Source organism: Protopterus annectens, chromosome 7.part0 (assembly GCF_019279795.1).
Source record: "Protopterus annectens isolate FY-2018-M chromosome 7.part0, PAN1.0, whole genome shotgun sequence".
Classification (NCBI taxonomy): Eukaryota; Metazoa; Chordata; order Ceratodontiformes; family Protopteridae; genus Protopterus; species Protopterus annectens.
In genome coordinates this window covers 175,653,197-175,672,590 of record NC_056739.1, presented here as the reverse complement: position 1 = coordinate 175,672,590, position 19,394 = coordinate 175,653,197, and the positions used below count along the sequence as shown (strand labels likewise).

The following is a 19,394-nucleotide window of genomic DNA, read 5'->3' as shown; positions in this document are numbered from 1 at the left end:
CCACATACTCCCTGAAATTATATATAAAAAAATCCACAGTCACACCACAGTGAAGAAAAGGGGGAAAACTCTGAAAACTGCACCAACAACTCAGACAATACATTGATAAAACTCACTGCTAGATTTAATTTTTACTGTAAAGCCATAGAGGGAAAGTAGCAGCGTATTCATGTAACTATACTCAGGAAAGTAGCAGCGTATTCATGTAACTATACTCAGGAAAGTAGCAGCGTATTCATGTAACTATACTCAGGAAAGTAGCAGCGTATTCATGTAACTATACTCAGAAAAGTAGCAGCGTATTTATGTAACTATACTCAGGAAAGTAGCAGCGTATTCATGTAACTATACTCAGGAAAGTAGCAGCGTATTCATGTAACTATACTCAGGAAAGTAGCAGCGTATTCATGTAACTATACTCAGGAAAGTAGCAGCGTATTCATGTAACTATACTCAGGAAAGTAGCAGCGTATTCATGTAACTATACTCAGGAAAGTAGCAGCGTATTCATGTAACTATACTCAGGAAAGTAGCGTATTCATGTAACTATACTCAGGAAAGTAGCAGCGTATTCATGTAACTATACTCAGGAAAGTAGCAGTATTCATGTAACTATACTCAGGAAAGTAGCAGCGTATTCATGTAACTATACTCAGGAAAGTAGCAGCGTATTCATGTAACTATACTCAGGAAAGTAGCAGCGTATTCATGTAACTATACTCAGGAAAGTAGCAGCGTATTCATGTAACTATACTCAGGAAAGTAGCAGCGTATTCATGTAACTATACTCAGGAAAGTAGCAGCGTATTCATGTGACTATACTCAGGAAAGTAGCAGCGTATTCATGTGACTATACTCAGGAAAGTAGCAGCGTATTCATGTAACTATACTCAGGAAAGTAGCAGCGTATTCATGTAACTATACTCAGGAAAGTAGCAGCGTATTCATGTAACTATACTCAGGAAAGTAGCAGCGTATTCATGTAACTATACTCAGGAAAGTAGCAGCGTATTCATGTAACTATACTCAGGAAAGTAGCAGCGTATTCATGTAACTATACTCTGGAAAGTAGCAGCGTATTCATGTAACTATACTCTGGAAAGTAGCAGCGTATTCATGTAACTATACTCAGGAAAGTAGCAGCGTATTCATGTAACTATACTCAGGAAAGTAGCAGCGTATTCATGTAACTATACTCAGGAAAGTAGCAGCGTATTCATGTAACTATACTCAGGAAAGTAGCAGCGTATTCATGTAACTATACTCAGGAAAGTAGCAGCGTATTCATGTAACTATACTCAGGAAAGTAGCAGCGTATTCATGTAACTACACTCAGGAAAGTAGCAGCGTATTCATGTAACTACACTCAGGAAAGTAGCAGCGTATTCATGTAACTATACTCAGGAAAGTAGCAGCTATTTCATGTAAATATACTCAGGAAAGTAGCGGCGTATTCATGTAACTATACTCAGGAAAGTAGCAGCGTATTCATGTAACTATACTCAGGAAAGTAGCAGCATATTCATGTAACTACACTCAGGAAAGTAGCAGCGTATTCATGTAACTATACTCAGGAAAGTAGCAGCTATTTCATGTAACTATACTCAGGAAAGTAGCGGCGTATTCATGTAACTATACTCAGGAAAGTAGCAGCGTATTCATGTAACTATACTCAGGAAAGTAGCAGCGTATTCATGTAACTATACTCAGGAAAGTAGCAGCGTATTCATGTAACTATACTCAGGAAAGTAGCAGCGTATTCATGTAATTATACTCAGGAAAGTAGCACCGTATTCATGTAACTATACTCAGGAAAGTAGCAGCGTATTCATGTAACTATACTCAGGAAAGTAGCAGCATATTCATGTAACTATACTCAGGAAAGTAGCAGCGTATTCATGTAACTATACTCAGGAAAGTAGCAGTGTATTCATGTAACTATACTCAGGAAAGTAGCAGCGTATTCATGTAACTATACTCAGGAAAGTAGCAGCGTATTCATGTAACTATACTCAGGAAAGTAGCAGCATATTCATGTAACTATACTCAGGAAAGTAGCAGTGTATTCATGTAACTATACTCATTAGTAGCAACTTAGGCTGTAATTCTACTTAATTCTGTAATACTTTGATAACTTAATTGTGCAGTCATGCATATACAAAAAGTTGATTTCTCAGTTACTTTTATTGTTCTTTTTGAATCGGCTTATATGAGCTGCAATGTTGATGACATTCCCATCTTAAGGATCAGCTACTTAAGGGTAATAAAAGCTTTACAGGGTTGGTAACTGCACAGGTTTATCACTGATGTGTATTTTTGTGACAATTCCTTTCATATTTTATGAATTTGTTTTTTGCATGGGTTAATTGAAATTTTAGAGGTACAGGTAAGGACAGCTAGAGAAGTAGATAACATTACCGTGAACCTAGTTTCATTATTTGATGGTATTTTACATTTTGGCCTCTGTGAGACTTTACATGGTTCTGGTAATGAATGCTTTTACCTGTGATAAATAGTTAAGGTTCTTGTGTGAGTGTGCTTCTCATTTCTGAACTCTGAAACTTCAGCTGTGTCACCTTTCCATCTATAAAGAATAAGGGAGATATATTCATTCTCGCTTGCTGAAATGTGATAGGGATGTTTCTGATTCTTATGAGTGAGTGTAGCAAAGTTACGATTCATAGAAGCCATTTACGCTATTGTGAAAGGCCTAAAAATAATGAGATGCAAATGAGAAATGATGAAACATGTAGTATGCTAATGAGGTGGTTTTGCAATTCATAGTCCGATATCCCTGCAGTACCCACACATCCATTTTTAAATGCAGTGCTTCGCCTTTGATATTGGAGTTACAATCCGCAAACTTGTTTGTCTATGTATCACAAACACTTCCCTGACACAAATATGAATTATTTCCTCCCAGCAACTCCTTTATTAGTTTCTATAAAGTATGTACAAGCACTAAAATGGCAAAATAAACTATTTTGCCCAACAATCACTTCAACAGTCTGACCACAAATGTATTATCTCCTACAGTGACCTCTTCAATAACATTTCTTAATATGCACAAGCAGTAAAATGAACATTTCACCTAAGTGACCCCATCACTAACGTGATCTGGAATGCACATTTCACACAAGCCAACCCTTTAATAAAATGACCAGATATGCATAAGCACTGAAATATACATTATACCCGAAAATATACATTTTACTCGAACAACTCCATCAGTAAATGGTCATACTACCCATAATGTTTCATACTACCCATTCCAGTACTTAAGTAACAACTTTATCTCCTATTACCTTTCTGTTCTTCCTCATATTGTGGTTTAAATGCCTTGAGTATTTTTGTGCTTGAAATGCCTTATGTATTGTGTATATACTTTTTGTGCTTGAAATGCCTTATGTATTGTGTATATACTTTTTGTTACCATGTATTAGATAGCGGAGCTTTTCTCCTCGGGCCTCCACTGAAAATGGACATGTATCCAGTTGGACTAGCCCGGTTAACAAATGTAAAATAAATAAATAAATGGTCCAGGTATGCACAAGCGTCAAAGTAACACATTTACCCAAGCGACCTGTCCAGTACAAATGTGCAGGTATGTTGAAGCACCGTATCGGCTCCCATCACATCATCCTACTTGTCTGAACAATAGCTGCTTCCTGGTGTAACTTCAGGGTGATTTACACATTTTATATGCACTGTTTGTCTAGGAACTGAATTCATGCAGATACATGTAATTCCCCTTGTAGCAGATGTCCCCCTCTCAGTTATGCATAAATCACTTTGTGCATTTCTGATACAAGTTATGTTCGGAAAAAATCCTCTGTATTTCTGTAGTCATCCTGACAGTCCTGGATTTGCATCAGCCGTGTAGTTCCACTCTTTGCAGATTGCTGCTACAAGTATGGGAAACCCCGGGCTATGAATACCTCCCTAAGTACTGGGTGCCTTTTGAGGGTAGCATGGTAACTGCCACGAAATATAACTGCCTCAGTTTTCACCGTGGTTGTATTACGTTTTGTCTGTCATTTGGTGTCGGTGATTAATCAGCGTTTGAACTATGGACACTATTTTTTATATCACACAGTGTATTCCTTAAACATTTTAACGCTTTCTGCTCAAGAATCAAACAAAGTAGCATATATCTAGAAGAGTTTGTTTTTTACATTAAAAGGTGGTATGAAAAAGACTTTTTAATTTGTTTTATTGTGCAATAAACATATGAGGAGGTGCAGTGTCTATTTTCAAAAATAACCTAAGGTGCCTAAGTGACTTGGTCATCATCACTCATTGCGAAAGTGAAGAAGAGAGAACTGAACTTGTATCTGTAGGATGTAATGCAATGCCTAGTAATTTTACTGCTTTTTTGCCTACTGTATTCTAAAGCATTTCATAATCTATAGGCATATGAGCACAACCGTTATTTATGTTTTACTGACAAAACTAGATGGAACAAATGAAAAAAATGCCTGTGGGGAGGAAGGAAGGAAACTAAGAGGTGTGGTTTTATGCTCACTTAGTATACAGCGTTCACTAACATTAAACCTCTAACGGCAAAGACAAGCGCATTCTATTGCAGTGATTACCAGAAGGGAGTTTGCATGGAGTTCTTTTTCAAGCACGCTGTGTCCTTAGTTAGGAAAGGTGAGCATTTTGTCTGTTTACAAGCTGCAGTAAATGAAAATATTATTTGCTTTTATTGTTGACTTGTATGTATTTTATTTACCCACTGAAACAGCCGTACACAAACTAAAAAGAAAAAAAACAAGCAACTGAAACAGTCGTACACAAACTTGCTTTTTTTCTTATTTTATTTACCCCTTTATCGTCAAGATCATTTGACTGAGAGCATTATAGTTGTTTGAATGAACTTAATTTCTAAAGTTCCAAAATGCATTGTTAATATGTGTAAATGTCTAAATATGTCTATCAGGGTACAAAAATGTTTTATAGGTATGATTTTTTTCTGATGAGTGTTGGTATGTCTATCTTTAATCACATCTTTTCTTAAAACCTGCATAACATGACAAATATATATATGTCAGAGACATTGACTAAAGCAATGCTTTCACTTTGCTTCGCTGTCATAGTCATGGTCAAGCACGATTTTTAGTGGCAGAGGTCAGGTCAGGAGCAACAAGGTAGGAAGTAACTAACCTCCTTAATGTGAGACATGCTTACATTTTCATAGCAAGCAGTTGTGGTTATTACATTTGTTTTACTGGGGTGAACCACTCTGTGATCTGTGTACTTGGCAGTTTCTTTTGGAGTATAAGTTCTGGTATAAACTTGAAATAGGAGTCACAAGTAGATCTGTTCACATGTGCTCCAGCAGCAATGTCAGACAACAGATTTAGTCCTAAGCTATGGGTCCATGTAAATCAGAATGGGGTCTCCTTCTCCTTGCACATATTGCTGCTACAATGTACATTTTGCTGAGGGCTTATAAAGAAGATTGGCATATGTTACAAGAGTAATGCGTGTGAGTTTTGCTGCAGAAAGTAAGAAAAAGCCAGTGATACTATATGAACTCTTACTGGTCAGAAGTGAGGTGTGAGAGCTTTATCCAGCAGCTTTGCCAAAGAGTGACAGCATATTGACATGGGATGTCAGAGTCATGGTCACCATTACTTCATGGTCATTATTTAGCTCCCATTGTCTAATGCAACTGGCGAGTTTAGTCTTTCTAGCTCATCTTTGTATGATACCAAAATTTCATATTAATTAATTATGTCAGTTCTTATTACTTTTTTTCATTTTCAGCTGCATAAAGTAAACATGTTACCTTCAGTTTGAGGGGACTCGGTCTTATGTTAAAATCTTTGATGCAATGTCTGAATTTATTAAATGAATGCAATATAATACAGACAAAATGCTATGCAGGGTCATCTCTATGGAAGGAACATTAACTTAAATCCACCTTGCAATATACTGTTGTGTTAAGGTAAGTGAGTGTATACCCTGTATCTGATTACTGCAGACCTCACTGTTATGCTGCATCTCTAAGAAAGGTAACTAAACAGACCCAGGTGTCTGTATTTTCCATAAATTAGGCTCTACTGTCTGTCATGTCTTGCCTGTCTATCAAGTGCAAATGGTACTGGAACAGATCATGTGCCTCCTGCCCATTTAGTTTTGTGCATGAGGTAGGAGAGCAATGAGAAATCTAGAACTGAAACTTTACATGGTAATGCTGACTTGACCAATAGCCTTTCTGACTTCCCCTCTTCATGTAGCAAGACTGTATGTGACTGCCATGTGTGCACCCTTTCCAGATGACATATTCAAGCATCCATCAGTTGTACTGACTTTGCATGTATGTGCATCAACCTGTTTCTCAGACTGGTGCAAATATACCTGGTTGTAAGTCATTATTTGCATACCTGCTAGTATTGAACAGGGTAGATTTGCATATGCAAGTTCAGATATTTATGATTTAATTATTTAATATAAGCGATTATATAACCAACACTTAAGTAGTAAAAAAAAATAACCACATAAAATTTTTGGTTTGCAATGACTCTAGTTGTTTCGTTTCTGAAACAGAACAGATGGGTTGTGAGTTTACTGAGAAATGCCAGTGATATGCATTCTGATAACTTTGGGCATAAATTCAAAACATGTTGCCTCTTGCAGTGCTGGTGTGCCCTGAAGCACCCCTTTCATGAGATAAATCTTTATCTCACATCACTGTAAAACTTTTATTAAAGAGAGATGACAGCTGCAGTTTTGATATTAAATGTGTTTGTTCAGACCTGCATGCATTCTGCCTCAAGTCCTGTGGAAGAATATTGTCTCCACTTGGATGCATGTGTGTATGCGTGTGTGTACATATATATATATATATATATATATATATATATATATATATATATATATATATGTGTGCGTGTGTGTGTGTGTGTGTGTGTGTGTGTGTGTGTGTGTATATATATATATATATATATATATGTGTGTGTGTGTGTGTGTGTGTGTGTGTATGTTCATGTATACTGTATATGTGTGTGTGTGTGTGTGTGTGTATATATATATATATATATATATATATATATATATAAAACCCCGTCCATACCACAAACTCGCAGACAATACGACCTATGAGGTTGCAGTCTCCTACACCATCTTTGCCCAGCCTGATAGAGACAAGCACCGTTGGGCAGTATAACGTGCAGCATGCTTACTGAAAACCACTTGCTTCTTCCACTAGATAAATCTGTGTGTGAGTTGTACAAGCATTTACTAACCTTAGAGGCCAGCCTCATATTCAAACTAAGGAGTAGTTTTCACCAAGTTGTCAGTATGATACCTACCTCAAATGACCATGCCCAGCTTGTCCCAAGTCAACAAATAAGACATCTTACAAAAAGCTGCTAAAGAAATCTCTGCCCAGATCTCTTAAGTTCTTCCTTGGTATGGCCCCTCAGACCTTTGCTGAAAGCAGATAAAACTCTGTAACAGTCATTCATGTGGTAGGGTACTGAATCTGATCTTAGAGGTATGCTACAAATCAGCTACCTGATTGGCAGTATAGTGTTACACTAGGAACCTATAACTGGGGTAGAAATATATGCTGAAAAATTACTTACTGAACCCTTGGGAAGAATGTTTATCTATGTGCCACCAACACCATTTTTCCTGCAGTTCCTAAACTTTTCTTCAAATGACAATGTAATGAAATAATTCAGATATTACATATTGCTAAGCTGAGCTAGGTATAGAAATCTTTTTACCCATAGAGCAGTCTTGATAAGAAATTAATAAGAGAAAGAAAAAAGTCCTGCATCTTTTTTGTGGTCCTCTACTTACTGACCATCAGCTCCCTTTCACTGGCTAATTGGCATTTTTGTACTTCTGCCATACATGTTTTGCTGCATAGTGGGGCAGATGCTGGACAGTAGCCTGGTGTTCTTCTTCAACAATCCCCAAATCCATCAGCAGCTCTAGTCTAGTAGTACCCACACAGTTATATTTAGCCGTTATAATGCTTGCTTTTGCATATTATAATTGCTGCTAACAAGTGAGCATTGTTTGGTGGGCTTACACATCCAAGGTCATTTGCTCCCATGCTGCCATGTCACCTAGTAGCAATCATCCAATGGGCAGCACTATGCCTCTTGCTCCTGTACCTGGCATGGGTGAGTCTGCACTGGTTTCTGACATTCATTCCTCTCTGCCAACTCCTCTGATGCCTAAGTCTGTAGTCAAAGCCAGGCCAGCTGGGGTGCCATCCAGGCTTTACCTTTCTGCATCATATGGCCAGCAAACTAATGAAAAGGATGTTATTTTGTCAAAAAGTATTGATTAATTGATGTGTAAAAATGCTGCTTATTGCCCACGTAAATGTTGGAAGATGACCTGACAGTGGAAGGAAAATACAGGCTGTGAGGAAACCCTGAACATAGACTTTCATCCATCCATCCTTCTTCTATACCCACTTTAGACACCCCAGAATCGCAGGTGGGGGAAGGGAAGCTGTGGTCTGCCTTGGCTAGTAATGGCTGTAGGGCAAGGACCAGTCCTGGGTGATATGTCTGTCACTGAGCACACATGCCAAGGGCCAGTTTAGCATCATCAGTTAACCTGCCAGAATGTCTTTGGAATGTGAGGAGAAACCAAACACCCTGTGTATGAACAATCTGAGAATATGTAAACTGTGCACAAAAGGCACTCCATTTGAGAATCAGATGAGGGAACCAAGGGCAATGAGACAACAACATTGAGCCCTACAGTTATATCCTATAAGCACAGCAGATCCATCACATTACCACTGCAGTACTATGACATAATCACTACAGCTCCATGCCAGGACAGTTGCTGCTCCATTTAATAACCATTGCAGCACCATGACATAACCACTACAGTTGCATGCTATAACCACTGCAGCTTCGTAGCATTACCACTGCTACTCCATGCCATAACCACAGATGCTGTATGAAATAACCACTTCAGCTCCATGTCATAACCACTGCAGCTCTATGCCATGACTGTTGCTGGCAAAGGATAAGGTTGCAAATTTTATTTCCTGTGGTACAGGGTTTGACTCCCATAACCAGTGCAGCTCCATGCCATGACCACTACAGCTCCATGACATAAGTAGTGCAGTTCTATGCCATGACCAATACAGCTCAACATCATGACCACTACAGCTCTGTGACATAAGCAGAGCAGCTGTATGCTATGAAGAGTGCAGCTCCACTCCATGACCACTACAGCTCCGTGGCATAAGCAGTGCAGCTCTATGCCATGATGAATGCAGCTCCATGCCATGATCACTACACCTCTGTGACATAACCAGTGCAGCTGCTTGCCATAACCAGTGCAGCTTCATGCCATGACCACTGCAGCTGCATGCCATGACCACTCCAGCTCCGTGACATAACCTGTGCAGCTTCATGACATAACCAGTTCAGCTGCTTGCCAACAGCCACAGAAAAATAAATACTCAGATGAATGATAAAACAAGGACTAAAATCTGACAAGTCTGGATGTGCCTAAATTGTCTGCTGCCAGACTGACTTGGCACTAAGAACTGTCGTTATTTTTCTTGACTGGTAATACTAGTTTGTTTTATATACATGCTGTTTATATATACATAAATACAGCTGTGCACACTATGTGTGGTTACAGTAGGCCTACACAGCACCACACAGCACTTCATTGTGTTGTTCAAGTAATTGTGTTCCTGTGGCTTGTTTGGTTAGACAGATAGTGTCTGTGAATAATACTATGTCTAAAAGAAACAAAGCCAGCTTTTAGTAGTATGGATTTAGAAACAATATGCGTACTGCGGCAAAACTTAGCTGATAGTAAAGAGAATCACAGTGCAAATGTTGTCCATGCCTTAGGAGAGAGAGAGAGAAAACCTGAAAGCCTTGAACATGTTCAGTGCTGACTGATGGGTTTTATGTTTCACTTTGCATATATATGTTTAAATGACAGCAACGTCAAATGGCAGTGTCAGTAGACATACTAGGTATACTAAAATGCATACATGAAATGCAGTGATGCAGTTCAGTATTTGCTAGTGTATTTAACAAAAGTGTAATTTGAAATATGACTGCTTAAATAAAAAAACATTAAAATGTCTATGACATAAGAAAGCACTTCATTTGAATATGCAAAGCAGGATGACAGCCAGAGTAGTCCATAGTAAAGATACATACAGTGAAAGTGACATCAAAGGGCTGCAGGAGCTGTATCTTAGCTTTTTTCAATTCTTAGAACTGAAAAGCATACTTTAATACTGGCTTTCCTGCTGAAATATCTTCAGGTTTGTACTGAACTGTATGACTGCAGTGCATTTCAGAAAATGGTTTGAATTCATAAAACCTTTACATAAAACTCAAAGAGAGTTTATACGGGGAATAATAGCATTAGAATCTGAGACATGTTGTTAGCGCTATTACATTCAGGTCTATTTAATGTGTTATTCTGTGTAATCAATAAAAAGCCCTCTGTATTGTATAGCTGCTGCAGAAAACAAAAATGCCATTACGTCCTGGAATGCTGTAGCGGCAAAATGTCAGTAAACTGCAACCTTTTTGCATGCTGCTAAAAGTACATTTAGCAGAGTGATGCAAATAGAAACACAACCACGATCACAGCTAAAATCTCCTGTAGAGCCAATCCCCCAACACAGAAGCCTATGGCACATCTACTCACCAGAAGACAATGCCATCACTAAATCTGAGGTCTAAACTCTTCCCATTGTTGTACCATATTCAGTCAGATCATAAACTTGGTTATTGTTTTATGTACATGGGTCTTAAACTAGGAAATCAAATACAGTGTATACCATGACTGTGTTATACCAAGGAAACTAAATTACTAATTACATGTATCTGTCTATGTTATGTCAATGAAGCTGTTTTGTATAAGATAATTTGTACTTATTGTTATCAGTGACTGTTAGACCCAGTCACTTCTACCTTGTGTTTGTAAATAGCTTTTTGCTAAAACATTTGCACCTGATACTGCCTGTAGTTTCGAATGACTCTGAACCCCCAATATTATTACTATTATTATTATTATTATTATTATTACTATTACTATTATTACTATTATTACTATTATTATTATTATTATTACTATTACTATTATTACTATTATTATTATTATTACTATTATTACTATTATTACTATTATTATTATTATTACTATTATTACTATTATTATTATTATCATCACATTAGACAAGTAAAACACTTGCCTGAATTCCAAATTCATTCACTTTTTGATGAACTGCACATTCAACAGAGTGAATGATACTAGTGAGCTGCATTTCTCTGAATAGGTTTCATATTACTTTTACTGATAGATACCAAAAACTGGTCTCTTAAACCTGAAGAAAAAGCACTTATTATGTTTCAGAACATCACTGTTTAACCAGTACTTTAGGTCAAACTATTGAAGTAACATGAGTATTTTACCTTGTATCGAGTCTTTGAAAACTGTTTTACTTGTGGTGCCTTAGTTTGTATTTATGAGGGGTAAAAAAATGCATCTCTGCTGGCCATCATCATTTTAATTTGCCTTCCCTTCCACCAATTCCATCTATACTGCTTAACCATTGGGGCACTATCCTTAATGACCGTTGTAAAAGTAAAACGTGTATTTTCTTCATTCTTAAAATTAGCTCTGTTAATAAAAATTCCTTTGATGCCACAGGCAGATAAAAATGCAATAGTGAAGATGTTATTTATTCCCTCAGTTGCCCTTGTAACCTCGATGACACAGAAGTATCTTTAATGCAAGGCTTCATCTGAAGTACATTACGAATAAAAATGTACATAGCCTTATTGCTGTATAGTTTTCTAATAATCGTAATAGTTCCATTTAAGGAGCACTAGTCACTGTTTTATTTTAAGTGGTATTGGGCAATACATCATTTGGAAAATTAGGAAACTGCCTTGTATTTGAACTTTCAAGTTATGTTTTCCTAAGAAACAGCAATAACTTTCCTTTGTCAGTCTTTGCCAGCTATGTATTGGCCTATCATTAGTCTCCTGATATTTAGTTCCTATGTCATCATTTTTATTTGTTTCATTTGTCTTAATTTATCTTTCTTTTAATCTCATATGGTTTCTATGTTCTTTATAGACTATTTCTTAATTGTTTAATGGTTGTGTTGTGTGCCTTTGTAAGCTGCTTTGTAGTTCACATTGTGTAGTCCACTGAAGGTCTATAAGTTCCATGGAGATAACGTTTCCAGCTTGTATTCCTGCCATTTTATTAACACTGCTGACATCCCCATTTAAAAGAAAAAAACTTGTTAGCATTCACAGTTGTATGTATTCCAGATAAATCAGGCTAAGATATGTAAAGACAAAAAACATTTGTACAGAATGATACACAAATTAAAAAATATAAGATAAACGCAAAGAACATGAGACTCCAAAACAAGTCATGTACGGTATAACACAAAAACTTCCTGCTTTCCATACTGTTACCATCTTTGTAGGGTTAAACTGCAGAAAATATGAATGTATGTCATTGTAGCAAACTGGGCTACAATAAAAGTTATTGTAATACAACCTAGACCTGTGTTATTTCAAAAATAGGGTATAAAATATGATATCAAACTATAGCTAAGCTGCCTGATTGTCAAAAGTTTTTTTTTTTTTTTTAACCAGCTTTGCTTGTCTTTCCTTACTCTCAAAGTACTTATGCTTTACTAGCAAAGGGTATATTACGGTAAAGAGGAAATACTGTGACACCAAAGATTCCCGGTGCATATAGTGTCCTATTTATTACTATGCCAAGATTTTTTTTTTATTGCTTTGTACCAAAACACAAAGTAGGTAGAAGTTGTTAATTACACCGAGTTTCAATTTACTTTCACCTAGCCTCAAAGATAGTATTTCTGATAACAATAGTCATTGTTTTTGCCATCATAACCTACAAAGATTGTTTAACAGAGGTCCTGTAAGCCTCTGAAAACAAGTTCTTACTAATCTGTGTTAGAGAGGAATTAAAACACTTCACCTTCAGCACCCACATAATGGGTGTTCCCTGGTCTAACTTCATTTTCAGGCTCTTCCAGCCAGAAAACAATGGCATTATTTTCTTTTACTACCTGTACTGATAAAGCTTCAGCATTATGTACTTTTGCTGTAACAGCACCTGCGTAATATTTTTGATCCAGTTTAAATACCCTTCATGGATCCCCTTGACAACCAGCATACTTAGGTGCTCCTTTATGACTTTTTCCAGCCTGATTACATTCTCATAGCTTCTGCCCTTAGGATAGAATAGAGTAGATCAACTATAACAAATAAAGTAGCAAAAGCCCAACACAGAAGCAGAAAGTGAATATATTTTATACATGCCCAGTCACATAGCTCATAAAACTGCAACAGCTAAAACCTTCAAGGTATCCCTATACAGTTGGATAAAATATTTTAGCTATAGTAGGTTGTAACAGTTTTAGTCATTATACAAAACTCTGTAAAAACTGTTTCATTCTGTATCTATATTTTAGTTATACTGTAATGCATGTGTGTTATTGTTCAATGAAGTGCGTGTCAGTGATTCAAACGATAACTAGTTGTACGAATGCACTTGTCAACCTGTTTCACAATGTCAAATTCCATAGTCATCTTGAGTATTTTAATTTGTAACCATATAAAATGTTGGGACCTTCTAGATCGACTCCCAAAACAAGGAGACTGAATTGCTGAAAGACTTACATATACTAAGTCCGAGATGCTATTTCTTGGAATATTCCCTTTACTGCAAGGTATGGTGCCCTCAGAGTTGATATATATACGCATTTGGGGGTGTAGGGGTGCAGGGGAGCTTCCTCAACAGCAAAAAATAAGTTTTAAGGAGAAAAGCAATTTTCAAAATTCACTCTTTTCCTGTATTTTTGACTTTTTTTTTAACTTCTCAGCACGCTGCATTTCAAGTGCCAGCATTTCAGTAGAGAGCCATTTTAATTTATGAATTTCAGTCTTAAGATAAACACATGTGGTGCACCAAGGAAGTGACAGATTATATGGGTCTATATCAGCATATTGAATGCTGAAAACGCTGAATGCAATTTAATCGAACTGAAATGTTCAAAATCTCAAAAGAGTGAACTGACGGAACACCGATTTCTTTCCCAGGGAAAGAAATCGGTGTTCCGTGCAAAAAAAAATTTTTCAATACTTTAAACACTGACAGAACGTGGGGGGCTGTGCCTCTCACACCCCTCTACTTAAATATACCAACTCCGAGACCGCACCACAGTGGAGGAAATAGCAAACTCTGATGACAGCCCACCGATTTCTTTTCTTGGGAAAAAAATCGATGTTCCATCAGTTCACTCTTCTGAGATTTCAAACATTTCAGTTCGATTAAATTAAATTTGGCATTCGAAATGCTGATAGGAAACCCAATTATACTGTGTGTTAAAATAATTGCTCCATTTAAAAATCTCACTAGCAGTTTTGCTGGACACTGCTGCACAGCAAATGTTTAAACAAAGTTCTGCAGACTCGTAGCTGTCATCATTGCTTAATACTTATGTCTGCAGCTTCCCAAATAAATAGAGTCAGCAAGTATAATTGTGTTCAGTTTTGCTGCTGTTTTGCACAAATTGTAATTCAGTTTTAGAAAAAGCAAAATTTCATCCACCAGATGAGCAAAAATTAGCAGCAAAGGATGAGAACCACAGGTGCAAAATCCTGTAAAATACCATTTATTGGTAAACGGTATTTTACTGGATTTTGCACCTGTGGTTCTCATCCTTTGCTGCTAACTCAGTTTTAGAACAAAACCAAGTTGCATGCATGTCACTAGTCTGAAATAGATTTTTGCACTACATATTTGTGTGTGTGTGTGTGTGTGTGTGTGTGTGTGTGTGTGTGTGTGTGTGTGTGTGTGTGTGTGTGTGAGTGTTTGCATATACATGTACACAAGATGTGTATTTGTTAAATATATAGGATCATAGGATGAATAAGGCAATTTAATAAGTGGGCATATGTACTTTGCCAATAGCCACCCTCAGGCTTTATCACCCCTTCTGAAGAGGGCACGACCTGAAAGTCTCGGAGCAAATTTAAGGGTACCCATTCAGTTGTCCAAGTAGGGTTGCCTCCTATCAGTTTTTTTCTGGACTATCTGGAAAGTCAATCGATTGCCTGGTAATCTGGAAAACACAGTATGAACTCTGATATTCTGTTTTAATAAACAAAAAGACTATCAGAGTTTGCAAAATCTCTGCTTTTATTTAAGGAAAGTATCGCTAATGCAATGTGACTGTGTGATAATCCAGGAAAAGAGGACAGTACCCCTCCTCCGATGATCATATGATGTCACAGATTGGGCAGAAGGTGGGCCGGGAAAGGAAGGAGATGGGCGGGGTTATGAATGTGTGAGGAGGCATGGCTTTAGTCCAGTTTTGGCTACAGTGAAAGGTGGCAACCCTATGTCCAAGTTATGTTTGAAGGCCAACAGGGAATCGCATTGCTAGTTCAGAGAAGAGGGAGGCACTGCATGATGATATCTTGTTGTACTATTGCTGCATTATTTAACTTACTGAGAAAAAGGAGATTACGTTTAGACAGCTACGGAAGAACACAGTAAGCAAGGTGGAGATTCCCTCTCAGGAGCCTATATGATTCTGATTTCATTATTGACCATTCCAGTCTTTCTTGGTAACTAAGATTTTGGAGACTAGAGATCATTTTGTTGGGAACTTCTGTATTTTTTCAGGATTTTTGATGTGACTAGTAAGATACATTCTAAACAATGTCTTATATTCTAGAATCGGATAAAACAACCTGGAAGGATATAAGGGGAGCATTAACTTCTTTGGTTTTAGAAGAGATGCCTTTGCAATTAGTTGTGAAACATAGAAGGATTTCCTTTCCACAGAAGCAAAGAATGCTGTAAAGTCAGGTACCCAGGTCTTTAATCACTGGTTCTCTTCATAGTTGGGTGTCACAATGCAGTATTTTGAAGCAATTTGCTGTTTCCTGAAAGGAATTTTACGGCATTTCTTGGCAATTAGTTTAAGCCCTTTTTTCTGTGCACCAGGAGTTGACTCATGTTAATTCATTTTGAAGGATTTAGATATCTTGAGTTGACTTGACAACCCTGCTTATCAGCAAATTTGGTCAGCTAAAGGTCAGTGCTATCAGTTTATCAGTTTTGAGGACAGTCCAATAAATGCCAAACAAGAAGAGCACCAATACAGATCACTGGTGATACCACTGGTCACCTTCTGTCACACTGAGTAGGCAACATATTTCTCTCCTTGAACCAGTTTGCTGTCTATCTTACCACATGGTAAGATATTTTACCATACATTTACATACATGGTACATTTTTAATGCCATAAGCTTTATTTACAATTCTGTCATGCAGTATGGCATTAAATGCCTTGACCAAATTAAGATATGCAGGATAGACAGTTTACACTCAAACTTAAAAACTTTAACATACATAACCTACCCTTTACAAAGCTGGATTGTTGAAGGCCAAACCTTAACAGATTTTTGATGTTATGATTTACAAAGCCAGTAGTGGTACAGTCTGTGACCTTACAGATAAGACTTGTATGGCTAATGGTTCTGTGGTTTCCAGGGCTGGTGGCTGGTTCAACCTTGTGGAGGTGTGTCACTAGGATTGAGGGACATAGTCTGCAGACAGGTTTAGATTAAACAGTTTAAGGAGGGGTTCAGTGAGTGCATGTTTGAAGCCATTTATTAGGCAACACAAAATATTGTCAGGACCCATGGAAGCAGTGTTTTTGGTCTTTGAGAGAAGCTTAAGGACATGATCTTTTGAAAAGGTGGGGAAGATGACTGGAAATTGGATGATATGTTGAAGGGAGAAGTTATCTGAAAACTTGTTTGCTAGTATATTAGCAATGTCTTTTGGGTTTGACTGGAGGCACCATTTTGGAAAAGTTCAGCACAGTGTTTTGATTTACTTCTTAGTTTTCTAATGTACCTGGAGAAGGTCTTATAGTTCTGCTTTTCCTCAGCTGCTAGCCTGAGCTCATAGGTTCATAGGTTCATAGGTAGGCACTAGGCTATCAGCCCTAGGGCCTATACAAGTCTAGCCAAAAAGGTACCCAGGCTTTCGCCACCCAAGAAAATTATTTTCCTGTGCCCCTGTCAAGCAGAGTCACAGAGGTGATCCCCAAGGTGAATTTCCTAATTCCCATCCAATCATCAAGGTTTTTCTTGAAGAGTGCTAATGAGGAGCTTTGTTTGATATAGATAGGTAGTTTGTTCCAAAGTATGGGAAGTCTCTGGGACATGAATCTATCCCTCCAGCATGTTCTGTTTATTGTGGTGACAAGGTTAAGGTCCCTAGAGCATGTAGATCGGAAGGATTGGGATTTCTTTAAGTGGAGCATGTCCAACAGCTCTGGGTTTGACATAGCTGTGTATTTTAGGCAGAGATCACCACTGAGTAGGTGATGTGCGACAGATTAAAGCTGGAGTTTTTTGAGATGGTCTGCATAGGGCATCTGTTTGAGGCTAGTAATCCTCTTTGTGAGGAATTTATGTGGCCTTTCCAGTTGTAGATGTCTTGTGAGCTACATTTCAAAAGGGGCATTGTACTCTATAATAGGTCTAATGAGTGACGAGTAGAGGGGAACAATGACTTCTTTCTTCCTGGATGAAAAACCTTTTGTGATGAGGTGTGCCACATGGAAGGATTTCCTGACTACTGTGGCGATGTAATTATCAAATGAGAGACTACTGTCCACCTGTGTCCCAAGGTCTCTTATCACACTTTCTGTGTTAAGTAGACTACCACCTATGTGGTAGCTCGTGGGTACAGAGTTTTTACCAAAGGGGATGACAATGCACTTTTTGGCATTGAGCTTGAGGCCATGACTTTGACACCAGACATCTGTCTCAGTGAGGCCCTTTTGTAGGATGTCCACATTGTTAGGAGTTTCAATTATGGCTCCTAATTTGCAGTCATCTGCGAACTTAGCCAAAGACCTTCTGTGTTAGCCTGCACTTCAGAAAAGTAGATACCAAACAGGAGAGGACCCAGGACTGAACCCTGTGGTATTCCACTTGTCACTGGTCGGAAGTCAGATTTGGAGTCTGCAACTTTCACGGTGTGGGTTCTGTCAGTGAGCCATTTGGCAACCCATCTTGTGACATAGGGATTTATACCTAGTTTAGTGAGCTTATCTATAATTCCAGAATGGGGGGTGGTGTCAAAAGCCGTGGCGAGATCTAGATAGGCAGTATGAACCACCTTACCCTCATCTACGGCTTTGGTGACTGCTTCAAAGAAGTCAATCAGGTTTAGGAGACATGATCTGCCTTTTACAAACCTGAACTGGGTGGGGTCCAGGGTTTGGAGATTACCAATGTCTTTGTTTATAAGTTCCATGATGATACATTTCATGGCCTTGCAGACTAGGCTAGTTAGGCTAATGGGGCAGTAGTTCCCGGGTTCATGGTGGCTCCCTCTTTGTGGAGTGGGATAACCATTGCTGTGCATCATTCAGTGGGCACAAAGCCTGAGGTGAGGCTATGATTGAACATGGTGCTTAGGTGGAGTGCCAGTTCATTCTGTAGTTCATGTAGAACGCAGCCTGGGATGTTGTCAGGTCCCATGGATGCTGTGTTCTTGGCTTTGGAGAGTGTGTTTTTTACCTGTGCAGCTGTGATTACAGGAACTTTGCATTCTTCTAGTATAGAGATGGGCCCTTTAGGGGATAAGGGGGGGGGGGGTAAAGTTAGCACTGAACCTATCTACCAGGATGTTGGCAATATCAGTTGGTTTTGTATATTTAGTGCTGTTGTGCTGTAACTCAGAGCAGATCTGAGTGTTGCCATTGAGATTCTTGACATAGCTATAGAATGCTTTGTGGTTGTCTTTAGAATCAGTGGCGATTTTGTTTTCATAACTAGCTTTGGAGGATTTTATGAGGGATCTTAGCTTCTTACAGAGGCTGACCAGGAAGTTCTTCCAGTCATGGGATTTTACTCTTTTTTGCAACAGTTTCTTTCTTCTGTTGTAGAGTTTGTTTATGACAGGGGACCACCAGATTGGCTTCCTTTTTTTGGAGGATAGCATCTTGCTTCTGTTAGGGATAGCATGATCCATGCACTCGTGTAAGTGCTTGTAAAGTGCATTTGTGTAGGATTCAGCAGTCGTACCTCTATTGTCCATCTGCATGGGTGTCATGAAGTTTGCCACTTCTGTCTTAAGAAGGGTGATGTTGGCTTTGGAGAAATGTTTTACTGTGGTTTCCTTAATGGGGGGTGGGGGCGGGATGTGGATGTCTAGGCTGATTAACTTGTGGTCGGATCTGACCAGCGAGGAAATGACCTCTGGTGTGGATCACTGGTCGCCCATGTTAGTAATGACCAGGTCTAGGATATTGCTGCCCCTGGTGGGGGTGTGGATAAGATGAT

General features: G+C 38.3%; 1 protein-coding gene across 2 annotated transcripts in view; it reads left to right on the top strand.

Annotated features, from left to right (window-relative positions):
- The window catches only part of DENND2D (DENN domain containing 2D), a 773,347-nt gene that overhangs the window by 315,744 nt on the left and 438,209 nt on the right, over positions 1–19,394 (top strand). The window contains exon 1 of one of the 2 annotated variants that reach the window (XM_044076656.1): positions 4,549–4,653. The exons of the other annotated variant lie outside the window; for it this stretch is intronic. Coding sequence (XP_043932591.1) covers positions 4,611–4,653 — 43 coding nt within the window. The 5' untranslated portion in view covers positions 4,549–4,610. Of the gene's footprint in view, positions 1–4,548; positions 4,654–19,394 lie in introns of those variants that run through there. 2 annotated transcript variants of the gene reach the window in all.